At 50.5% G+C, this 12,155-nt stretch overlaps 1 protein-coding gene across 1 annotated transcript in view; it reads right to left on the bottom strand.

Annotated features, from left to right (window-relative positions):
* Positions 1–12,155, bottom strand: part of STX18 (syntaxin 18) — a 114,051-nt gene that overhangs the window by 8,481 nt on the left and 93,415 nt on the right. Inside the window, exon 7 of the mRNA XM_047718863.1 lies at positions 5,483–5,571. Within this exon, the coding sequence (XP_047574819.1) occupies positions 5,483–5,571 (89 nt within the window). The remainder of the gene's footprint in view (positions 1–5,482; positions 5,572–12,155) is intronic.

The raw sequence follows: 12,155 nt of genomic DNA, 5'->3' as shown, positions 1-12,155 counted from the left end.
TCTGAAGGCCCCTTCCACCTCTCTGGTTTCAAACTTTAGAGAGCCGCTGTGACTCTCACTTGTGTCATCTCACTTGCTCCAGCATGAGAAACACTTACACCACAGTCACTAGGGCTCCCTGGCAGCTGCTGGCATCTGTCTCCCCAGGGGGATGGGGACTTCACAAGGAGCGGTACCCAGCAAGGCCTGGGCTCCATGGTCAGCACCAAGGACAGGGGTACCTATAGGCCCTGGGAAGGCAAATCCCCCCTGGGGTCTAAGATAGGTGTCACCCATCTCTGTGAGGCACTGGAAAGGGGGATGTGAGGCCTACTTGATGGGTAAGGTGGACAAAGAGGGCCCGAGAGGCATGAGAGCAGCCAGATTGTCTTTGTGGGCCTCCTGCCATGGCTCCTTCCACTCCATCTTCTTTGGTCTTACACCAAAATGCAGTGTCTGCTCTCAGCACAGACCCAACGCCCCCCAGCAACCTCCCCCAACCCCTCAACCACGGTGGAAGGCACCACAGTTAAAGGTTAGGAATGGGAGCTCTCCAGGAAATGGGGCCAGCAACAGAACCTACCATAGGGGGTGGCACACACTAATGAACGCTCAACTACCTGGCATGTGGTGTGTGTTACATGCGTGTTAGGCACTATTATTTAACCGCTTGATTCCATTTAGAAGTCAGTTAGACTTCCAAATAGGGGGCCCCAAAAGGGTTTATAATCTGGTTTAAAGGCTACAAATCCACATTGTGAATACATTGTTACAGAAGTCCTTTTCTAATCTAATCCTCTTTACTATAGTTTTAAGAAGAAAATCACTCCTACAAAGGCCTTTGAGTATAAAACGAGCCTAGAAGAGGTTATCTGCATTGCAAAGAGGCAAGAGCAGCAAACTGAACAGAAGACTGTGAACCCACAGGGGCTGGAACCCACAGGGACTCAGCCCAGAAAGCACTCTGCCCCCTTGGCCCAGGACCTCTCAGGGGTCTTCCAGATAGGATTTCTCTGTGCCAAACAGCTTCACACTCATGGCTCTGTGACCCTCACCTCCACCCCCACGTCTGCCCCTGTGAACCCGAAACCTTCCCAAGGTGTGGACTTCAGCTCTCAGCCGTGTAGTGCCCAGATGCTACCAACAACTCTCGCCAGGAGGGTGGCCACAGATCACAAGCCCTGCCAGCCGGGCACCTAGTGCTTCCAGGGGCTAGCACAGGGAACAGGGGCTAGGGACACCTTTCATGCAGATTTGAGAACAGAAGTCACACGCACGTCTTTAAAAATCATGTTGAGGAATACATCAATTAATGCAGGTGGTTTCATTTGAAGCAAGAAAAATGAATGCAGCCTGGGAAAAGGAGGTATTTTCTCTAAGTAACATCAGAAAACAATTTGGTTTCACTCAGCCTGACCACAAAACATCTGCTTATATTAACTCAAAAGTTAATATACCTGCATCATGGGTTATAAATGGAAATTTACTGTGCAAACCATATAACACTCTGCAACCATTTTGGAACATGTAACAACTGCTCCTATGGGTGAAATAATGAATTAAATTGGTATTATAGGGCTTAATTCACTATTTTACCCTGAGGAAAAATTCCAAAACAGTGATTATGAATTATGACCACAATTTGCTACAACACTTGCCAATTTAAAACCAATAGTGCCCTGCTTCTTTTCATGTTCAGGGTTGAGTGTGTTAAGTAAGATTTGGGTTGGCCAGACTGTAAGATACGGAACTTGGCCATCACTCCCAATTAAGGGAGAGGTTAAGTGAGCATTAAATAGGCGGCCCTCAAAGTTCTGCGTGTCACCTCCTTCTGCCCAATCCACTTGCAGGAACCCCGAACAAATTAGGGAGCTCTTGCTGGTTCCGATGGCTTCAGTCACTGATCCTGAGACCCTGAAATAACTAGCAGTATTGGGAACGGTCGGTAGCATGTTTACAGACAGGGACTCAGGACCCAACAAGGAAGTGGAAGGATGGGGCACCAGCAGTCATTAAGTACAGAAAAGCCTAATAATGGGACCCTTTGCTCTTCCTCTGCGTTGTCTACATCCCCTTCTGGAGAGGCGCAGTGAATGCAGGTGTGCCCAGGGGCCAACACGAGCTGAGCAGCTCCCATGGACCCTGCATGCTGCCAGGTACTCTGCATTCCCAGCAATTCTGTGGGGTGGTGGCTCTTGCCACATTCAAGTCCAGTGAGGCAAATCTTCTTGCCCCAAAATTACAGACAGACAGTGATATAAAGAGGATTTGTAACAGACTCTACCGAGTCCCTGAGCCCAGGCGCTTTTGTCATCTCTTGCTGGGATAGGGCATCAGTGGATTACAGACATCCTTGCTGCCAGCCTTTCTCTGGCCCACCCCAGCATGCTTTTAGAGGCTTCTAAAGGTCAGGCATTAGCAAAGGTTAACAAACTTCTGCTGCTCACCACTACCTACAGGAGAAAGGCAAACTTCTGACTCTTACTCTAGCTACTTCATTTATGAAGTGTATAAAAGGAAAAAAGAAAAAAACCCTAAACAGAAGGTAAATTCTGCCGACGTACAAATCATTCAAGGGACAGAGCTATGCGTATTTTTTCTCCAGCAAAGAAATGCGGGTCCTGTTACATTATTTGGGGGAACGGGAGATCATTACTTTCATTAATAAAATTCTGTACAAACTGAAGAGAAACTGAGATTTTAAGAAACTTCTGCCGTCATTTGGCTATAGGAGAAGGGAGTATGGTCTAACTGCCCTTCACTTCCATGGGCTGGCTTCTCCACCTCAGCCTTCCTCCCTGTGGAGGGTCCCCAAAGGCGCTGTCCTTTGCCTTGCTCCTTCTCCCCGGGACGCACTGTTTCAAACATCAGCAGTAGGATGTCCCCCACATTCACATCTCTAGCCTGAGCCTCAACTCCTACTGTCCACCAGACATTTCCCACGGATGTCCCAGAGGGTGTCTAAAGCGAAATTTGGCATCCCCTACCCTGCCCAGCCTGCTCTCCCTTCTGACTGCCAGCATCATTTCCCCAGTCGGAAAGCTCCAGGCTCCTCCTCCCAGTCCAGTCCAGTCTCCCAGCACCTTTCTCATTCTTGCCTCCACAGCTGTGCCCGGACACACGCCTCGTCGCCTCCTGACTAACTGGAATCCACACCACAGTCCCTCCCCAGCCACCCTCCATACTCAAGGCTTCCGGCTGCCACATCTGCAGGGCCTGGGGACCACGGAGCACCTACGCAGAGGGTGCACTCTGGAATGCCGGAGAATCTAGAGGAAGGCAGGGGCCTGGCAAAGCCACTTGAAGTTGTTGACTTAGTCCCTTAACTCAGAATTACAAAGATAGCTCTGCTTGGTATTCCAAAGCAAATACCACAGGCTCCGAAGCAAGTCCTAGGAAAGTCATAGCCAGTAGTACTACCACTGGGATCAGCTCTATGCTTCTAAGCTGACAATTTTAAAGAGGAAACCACCTGTGCTTCTAAGCTGACAATTTTAAAGAGGAAACTAGTTGTCTGGGATTGTGTATAAAATACATATGAAACGGGGCATCTGGGTGGCTCAGTGGGTTAAAGCCTCTGCCTTCGGCTCGGATCATGATCCCAGGGTCCTGGGATCAAGCCCCACATCAGGCTCTGTGCTCCACAGGGAGCCTGCTTCCACCCCCCACCCCCCGTCTGCCTCTCTGCTTACTTGTGATCTTTGTCTGTCAAATAAATAAATAAAATCTTAAAAAAAAATACGTATGAAACTCCACTGAGCTCCAGCTGCCACATGTATAACCCTCACTCAGTGCTCTCTGCACATGTGCGGTGGTGACCTGAGAGCCTGCGCACAGGCCAGTCTCTTCTACCCTGTGCAGCAGACAGCTGGCCTGCCAGGGAGAGGTGGGGGAACTCGTGAGCATGTGCTGCATGCCTGGCACCATGACGCACAACCCTCCCAGGCAGCTCGCTCAGTCATCAGCCCCACCGTGGGTCAGTCCTTTATTCGGGCTTGGAGAAGAAACAGCAAGTCTGGAGAGCAAGAAGATTCGGAGCCAGTGCTCTGCCCTGGCAGCTGATATCCTAGGGAGTGGACCCGTGCACTGGGCCACCCTCACGGGGCCCAGGCTGCAGACCCGTGTGTACCACCGCTCAGTGGAGCCTGCGAGGACGACTCCTCTGCCAGGCTGCCCATGTCAGCTCGCCACACAAGAGAACATATGTAAAAGGCTTGGCATTAGGGGGCATTCATAAGTACACATAATAGCAGTAGTTAGAATGTTCTAGTAATGCTTACTGATGATCCTACTCATCAAAAGCACTCATCATTAGAACACTGTTCTAGGCTCTAGGAACATGGCCACAAAGCAGACAAGCTCCTGCTCTCGAGGCCCTTGTATTCTAGCAGAGGGATGAGGGAATAAAATAGGGTACAGGGACAGAGGGGCTGGGGGCCACTGCAGGTTGGGTGGTCGGGAAGGCCTCTCTGAGGATCTAAGAGTTGAGACCTGCAAGCTATGAAGACAACAGTGAGGAGAACGAGCCTGGCAACACAGACGCCTCAGTCCACGAGCCTCAAGGCTCAAGGATCCCTCTCTTACTTGACACAGCTTTGCCTCAGAGCTCTACTCCCTCTCTCTTCTGGAAAAGGAGGAAGGTTAGAAATCTGGGGATGGAGGGTTAGTAAGCTCTTCCACTTATTACCAGGACCTTGGGCCAGACACTACTGCTTTTTGCCCAAGTGAACAGGAGACGCTGCTGCATCCCCACCTGAGCGTGACTAGTGACAGGGTCACAGAGATGATGATACCAGTGAAGTTCCGTTGCCCCCCCTCAACCGCTGCACAAGTTAAGGTGTTGTCATTTGTCAGGTAGAGTCACTCAAAGTGTGCCTGTGGGAGGTTGGTTCCCAGCTCTGTAGGTGGAGGACAGTGTCATGCCAGGGCCACTCTAGGGAACACTGCTCCCTGCCCCAGGAAGACAGATCCATTCAGCTTGGTCATGCCAACGTCTGCACGAAGTGTACACAGACACTGCTGTAAATGAGCCGGCAGGGGCCTGTGCCAGACCTATCAGTTTCCTTTTGAAACTCACCCAGAGAGGACAGCCTACAACTGGCAACTAGACCTCGGTGGTTCCGGTGTTGTTCTTCATTTTTCAGTCATCACTTCTGCTTTCTCCACATTAGCACAACACCGGCAGTGCAAACAATTAAAAAACACCCCAGCAGTAATTATAAAAGACCCATTTAGTCTGGAGAACTCTTTTACTGCAGCTGAAAATAAATCTAATATTAGTAAAATTATTCCAAGGCAATTTCTTCTTTAATTATGCTACTGCAAATTTAAAACTTATGAAAAGCGTATTAAGAATCAGGAAATCAGGTGGAAAAGTTGTATCTAAAATATTTATTTATAACTATTTATTTATAACCTGATATGACAGTCAAAGCAAGGGAATTTAGGATGACCTCCTAACTAACACCAGTTAGCAACACCTGACTGGGCAGAAAAACCTTACCATTTGTATTTCTTCTGGGGATAATTCATCGTCACCTTTGCCCTCTCCCCAGGTGCCCAGTTCAGGTTGTGATTCAGCTGGAACCTTTTCTGTTAAAAGAAGAAGAAGAGGAATGAGGAGGATGAGGAGGAAGAGGAGGAGAAGAGGAAGAAGGAGGAGGAGAAAAGCCGAAGGCAAAATAATTCATTTTAGAAGAAGAGGGCTTGGGATGCAGGCACATTGTGAACATGGGATGGAACAGGATCCTATAGCTTGTTCCACATCCGGTTACTGAGGCACCACACCACGGTTCCCCTACCACGCTTCGACATGTGTGTGCATGTGCGTGTGTGCACGTGTGTGGGTGGAGAAGCACCTCACACAGTGTTAGTGCCACGGTGAACTCAGCGAGGTTGCAAACCAAAGGGACAGTCTCCAGAACCAGTCTTCAAGTATATTTTTACCTCAAAACACAAAAACACACTCACACGCTGCCTCTGCTTTCTAAATACTGCCAAATATATGGGCTTTCTCATTCACGAAGATAGAGGAAATGACATACCGCTCCCTAACCCTATTCCTCTCCCAGAAGTAACCAGTGTCAGCACCGTGAGGCGGCCTCACAGACTGGACCTGGAGTGTTCACATACACACAGGGATGCAAGTCCCTGCTTCCCCCACACTTCAGTCTGGAAATAACATGGGGTTTTGTGTGGGGGGGGTGCTTTCTGTCTAGCATACTGTTCTGAAACAGTGTTGCTGTTTCTGATTTCCCCGTATCTCAGGAGACTATCCTACCTCAGTCACCTAGATCTGGTTCCCTCTTTCAAAGTGCCACGCAGCGGTCTGCTGCAAGGACGCAAGGCTCCTTGCAGACCTGCACTGCTGTGGAGGAACCTGGGTTACGTGGATTTCCCGCTGCCGTAATGGCACCGTGTGCTTGTCCATCCTTTGAGACTCTCTGGTGTACTCCAGGATAGACGTTGAGCACCAACTGCTAAGTGGAGGTGTAGGAACGTTCCAGAGAACTTTTTGACCGCAATCACACAAACGGGGGATGGAGGCGTTCTGAAGTGAACCAACTGCTCAGGCTCCTAGGAAGGGCTATACCACCCAGGGCCACGCTAGAGAGGCCTGCCCGGCTTGAAGGGGGCTGCGGAGGGAACAGGGGGAGTGGACAGAAGGGATCTGTCCCTGGTAGACTCTGTAATGGGGTCTTTCTAAAGGCTGATGTTGCGTCTGGTGTCTCAATGCTGCCTCTAGGCTTGTTGGGGACTGCCAAGTACCGCTTCTTTTTCTTTTCTTCCTCAACCTCAGGAAATTTCCCAGAGCTGAGCTCAGCCCCATGAGATGGGCGCCAGTCCGGAGTTTGTTTTGAGACTGATAAGGGAACAGAACATATGACAGCACCGATTCAGAGAAAGCAGTTCAGGCCAACCCCGTGTACAAGGTATCACTCCAGACACATCATCACAAAAAACCTCCATGTCATCTAGAACATGGCGTAAGTTTAGAATAAATGGTGTTTTTGCTAGGCCTATATGTATAAAAGACATGTTTATACCTAACTTACTTATAATAAATATACATGCAAATATAATAAACATATTATTGATATATAAGAGAGACTGAAGGCACCTGTAGGAACTGGGGGGCTGTGTTTCTGAGAGGGATCTTCAGGCAGCAAACTTTGCACTTCGAACTCCCCCCACCTCCACCTCTAGAGCCCTCTGTTTCCTATGTGACCTCATTATGGCATCCACGTCAAGCTTTTACTCTGATGTCAAGGGTAAGAACACCAAAATTAGACACACAGGAACATCATTCACATGAGCTCCAAGGATGAATGGATTCTGAGCTGGAGTGCACAGTTTGGTAAGAGGATGCGTGCTCTGCAGGCTGCTGACCCTGCAGCCGTTGGGGGCCGCCCGGCCTGCCACCGCAACATTCAGTGGGGAGCACAGCACTCTTCCCGCCGCCCTCCACACAGCCCTCCTCAGCCCAGCACCAGGCCCCACGTGCAGGCCCTCTGCCTGGCCAGGCCCCACCTGCCGTGACCTCTGGAGGCCCCGCACTCCTGCCCTTTCCATGCACGGTACTGCCAATGTCCCGTTCCACTCCACGCTTTCTGGCCTCTGTGCATTTACACACTCTGTTCCCTCTGTCTAGAATCATTTCCATTTTAGGTCCAGACTCAATTCTTAGGGCATTTCCTCCTGAAGCCCCTCTGGGGGATCTCTGTTCTTCCCACCAGTGCCCTCTCTTAGGGCACTGCTCACGTTCTCGGGGGCTGGAATCTTGTCCTTCCCATCAATTGTGAGCTCCCTGAGGGCAGGAACCATGGCTCATTGGAGAAGTGTAGGAAGTATTCACAAATAACCAGACCCATCTTAACACTAGGGGAAACCAGTGTAAGGAAACAAACTGTAGACGGGAACAGGAAGGGGGCGCCTGGGCGGCTCAGTCGGTTGAGTGTCTCTTGATTTCAGCTCATCATGATTTCAGGGTCACAAGATCAAGTCCCTGTGGGGCTCTGCTCTCAGTGGGGAGTCTGCTTCAGATTCTCTTTCTCTCTGCTCCTCCCCTACTCCCAGGTCGATTGCTCTGAAATAAACAAAAAACAGGGCCATGCAGACCTCGTGCTGGCATAGTAAGAATATGGAAGAAGGCGGCCTAACATCTGATGAGGACAGAAGGGCTGCATGACCACAGAGCTGCTTGATACTGTGGATTACATGAAAAGTAACCAAGCCAGCGGCTTTTTTTTTTTTTTTAATATTATTTATTTATTTATTTGACACAGAGAGAGAGAACAAGCAGGCAGAGAGGCAGGCAGAGAGAGGAGGAAGCAGGTTCCCTGCTGAGCAGAGAGCCCGATGCGGGGCTCGATCCCAGGACCCTAAGACCATGACCCGAGCCAAAGGCAGAGGTTTTTTTTTTTTTTTTAAGATTTTATTTATTTATTTGACAGTCAGAGATCACAAGTAGGCAGAGAGGCAGGCATAGAGAGAGGGGTAAGCAGGCTCCCTGCTGAGCAGAGAGCCCAATGTGGGGCTCGATCCCAGAACTCTGAGATCATGACCTGAGCTGAAGGCAGAAGCTTAAACCACTGAGCCAGCCAGGTGCCCCCAAACTGGTGGCTTTTTAAAAAAATAAACAGGAGTGTGGCAAGCTCTGCCCAAAACTATACCACCTAGTCCTCTCCTGAAGTATTTTTTGTCAAAGTTAAAGCTCATGTTTCAAAAGAGAAATGAAAAATAGAACAGCTAAGCTGAAGGATTCCACATAGCCCAGACTTAAGTCTTTCTGCAAATTGTAGACACGCTTAGCACAGTGTCAATGGGCAGATGCGTAAGCCTGCAGTGGGAGCAGCTAGGGCTGGGGGAAGGAGACTGACCCGCCAGCATCAAGGTTGGGATGGACGAAATGTCAAAGGCCCCCAGACAACAGGGCAGCAGCTCAGAAGTGGGCGCAGGCTTCTCCCCTCCCTCACAAACTCCCGGGTGAGCACATACAGGCCTGGGGCTCTGCATGGCCCAGCCCCATGACTCCCAACTGTCTCCAGCCCTGAGGCCTCCCCTGAGCTCTAAGCTCACTGTTTCCACCTGAAAATCCATCAGATGTCCCAGGCCTAGCATGCGCAGACGAGATTTCTGGTGCTGCCCCGCCTGCTCCTCCCAGCCCTGCTGCCAGACTCTGCTTCCTCCTGCCCTCCTCCCGGCCATCCATCGGACTGCTCAAGCCCCGAGCCCTGGTGCTCTGTCCCTCTGCCCCTCACATCTCCCAGCCCACCTACTCACTCATCTGCGGCTCCAAAGTATGGCTGGAGTTGGGAGCGATTTTCTCGACCACCACCTCCAACACCACTGCTGCCTCACATGTGACACTGTCACCCGGTGCCCAGACAGCAACAGATCTGGACAAGCCCCCTGCTGCCACTTCTTCCTCACGCGGCTCCATCCCACGCAGCGGTCGGAGAGGCTCGGACTACAGTCTGATCTGCCACTCTCAGCCTGAAAGCCTCCAGGGGCTTCTGGCCACACACAGAATCAAAGGCAAACCTTGACCACAGCCTGTACAGCCTGCAGGCTCAGGCCTCGGGCTCTGTCCTGTCTGTCCCTGTGCCGTCCGCATTAGGGCCTCCGCCTGCAGAGTGTGCACACGCGTTTCCATGTGCCAAGGTCTTTTCCCCCCACACCTCTTTGCTGGCTGGGTCCTCTGCCTGGAGAAATTTTACCTTCGCCACATCCCCTGTTGCATCGTGCTTCACTTTCTGCGTTTTGTCAAAGTGAAGGTGTGTGGTAAACCTGAGTCAAGCTAGTCTACGGGTGCCATTTTTCCAATGGCATTTGCTCACTTCACATCTGCGGGTCGATCAGTGTGAGGTATACTGCCGTTTAAATAACATAAATTCTTCTCATCCACAAACTTGGGATGCTTTTCCATTTATTTGGGTCATCTTTAATTTCTTTCAACAGTATTTTGTAATTTTCAAAATATACGTTTTATACTTTGGTTGAACTTATTCCCCAAGTACTTTATTCTTTTTGGTGCTCTAAGGGAATAGTTGCTTTTTAAGTTCTACAGCTCTACAAACCCAAGACAGTGATTTGTGGAACACCAGCTGCACAGGCCAGACGCTGCCAGGCCCTTCATACGCGAGCCCACATGATACTCACAACAAACCACGGCCACATGGTGCCACAAGAAAGCTTAGGCTGAGGGTTTACACAACTCGTCCAGGGTCACAGCTCAGGACAGAGGCCAGGCTGTGAAACCAGGTCAGTCTGACCCCATAGTCGCTTTGTGACCCCCTGCTGCAGTCCTGTTTCCGCTCTTCCCTTACAGACCCACAAACAGGAAACAGATGAAGGTGGGATACACAATGGTAATAGCTTTCTTTTGGGAAAAAAAAACAACAAAATGAACTATTTAAAAATCTGTACAGACAGGAAATTGTGTACATTTTTAATATTCAGATTTTACTAGGCCTTGGGATGCCATGTAACTAAGGGAAAGGGGACTACGTAACAAGCATCACCGAATGACCTGAAGGAAAGGGTGGTCTGTGCAGTTGCAGGGACAGGGAGGCTGAGCCAGCAGAAGCCGGCAGGTGCCAGGGTGCAGGGGAAAAGGCAGGAGAGGACTGGCCACAGGGCATCTCAGAGACATCCCAGGACCAAGAGATTGTGGGGGTGGCGGGGAGTGTCTCAAGATGCAAGGAGGGCAGTAAGCAAAGGCAACACCAATGACAACTTCGTACCATCCCCAGGCCCCTAAAAAGTCGGTATCATCACCCCCATTTTAAAAATGGGGGAACTGGTGCTCAGAAGCGCCAGGAGGTGTTAGAGCTGGGACCATGACAGTCTCAGAAGAGACCTCTTCATACCATCCCGTCTCCTCTGTGGGGCTCCGGAGCTAACTGGAGAGCGCGCCCTTAGTATCTGGAGTGCTGGTTGCGTCAGGAGAGAACCTCATGATTATAAAACAACAAGTACTGACTTTAAGATGAGAATATAAACCGTGAGGAAGAGGGTTCTTTCAACCTGACGGGGTATTTCGTCAGAGTCATGAGGTTCCTTCTACACCAGGAAACACTTCCACAGTAACTAAAAGCAATCGGCGCTTCCGACCACCTTCCTGCTGCCTCTCATGGTTTTCAGTGATGGACTGTTTCAAAGATTTATTAAGCCCCTCCTGTGTCAGGCGTTGTTGTGGGTGCCAGAGTTAGAGCAGTGAAAAAACACAGAAATTTCCTGTCCTCGTGGAACCTACATTTTAGTAGGAGAGACAGATCATAAAGAACATAAATGAGTAAAACGAACAGGATGGTGGCACATGCCAGGGAGAAGGATAAAGCAGGGAGGATGGGAAGTGCTGGGAGGCCTCAGACCTTCATCTTCCCTTTACTCACCCTCATTCTGGGGGGATCCTAGCCTGTCGCAGGGGATCGATGCTGCCTTCGGACCTGCCCCCTGACCTCCAGACTCGTAAGCCCAACTCCCTACTCAATACCTCTGCCAGGCATCTCAAAATGAACATGCCTGACCCCGAGTTCCTGATCAAACCGATCTCCTGCATCCCAGTGAAGGCCAGCAAGCTTCACCCTTGTCCAAACACCACAACCTTCCTCGACCCCTCCTCCTTGCCTGTCCCACATACAGAAGCGAATGCTGTGGCTCTACTTCAAGATGTATCCAGAATTCCAGCACTTTCCCCCGCTCCCCTGCTACCATGTGTGTCGTGCTTGTCTCTGGGGGACTTCAGCAGCCTCTTCACTGTCCCTATTTCTCTTCTTCAACAGAGTCACTTCTGGGGCCCCATTCAAACACAGTGGCTATGACAGTGCTGGCTTCCCCATGGCTTCCCACCTCCTTCAGAGTAAAAGCCGTAGTCCTCAAGCAGCCGGTGCCCTGGCCTGTCCTTGCTTGCTGTCCCTCTGCCTCGCTCTCCAGCCTCCAGGCTGCTCATCCGCCCTGCCAGGCATGCCCTCTTCTCGGGGACTCTGCATGTGCTTTCTCCAGCCTGTGACACTCTTGCTCAGAGACACAGGCCTCACTCCTCGCTGCCCTTGGGTCTCTCCTGAACTATCAAGCTCTCCGACCTCTCAGACTGGCCTCATCTCTCCTATGACCGGGACCCTCTATCACACAGCACGTACAATGACGGTATACTACACTGGTGTGATTATGCC

Source organism: Lutra lutra, chromosome 2, assembly GCF_902655055.1.
Source record: "Lutra lutra chromosome 2, mLutLut1.2, whole genome shotgun sequence".
In the NCBI taxonomy this organism is placed as follows: Eukaryota; Metazoa; Chordata; class Mammalia; order Carnivora; family Mustelidae; genus Lutra; species Lutra lutra.
This window is presented reverse-complemented; position numbering and strand designations above follow the sequence as displayed.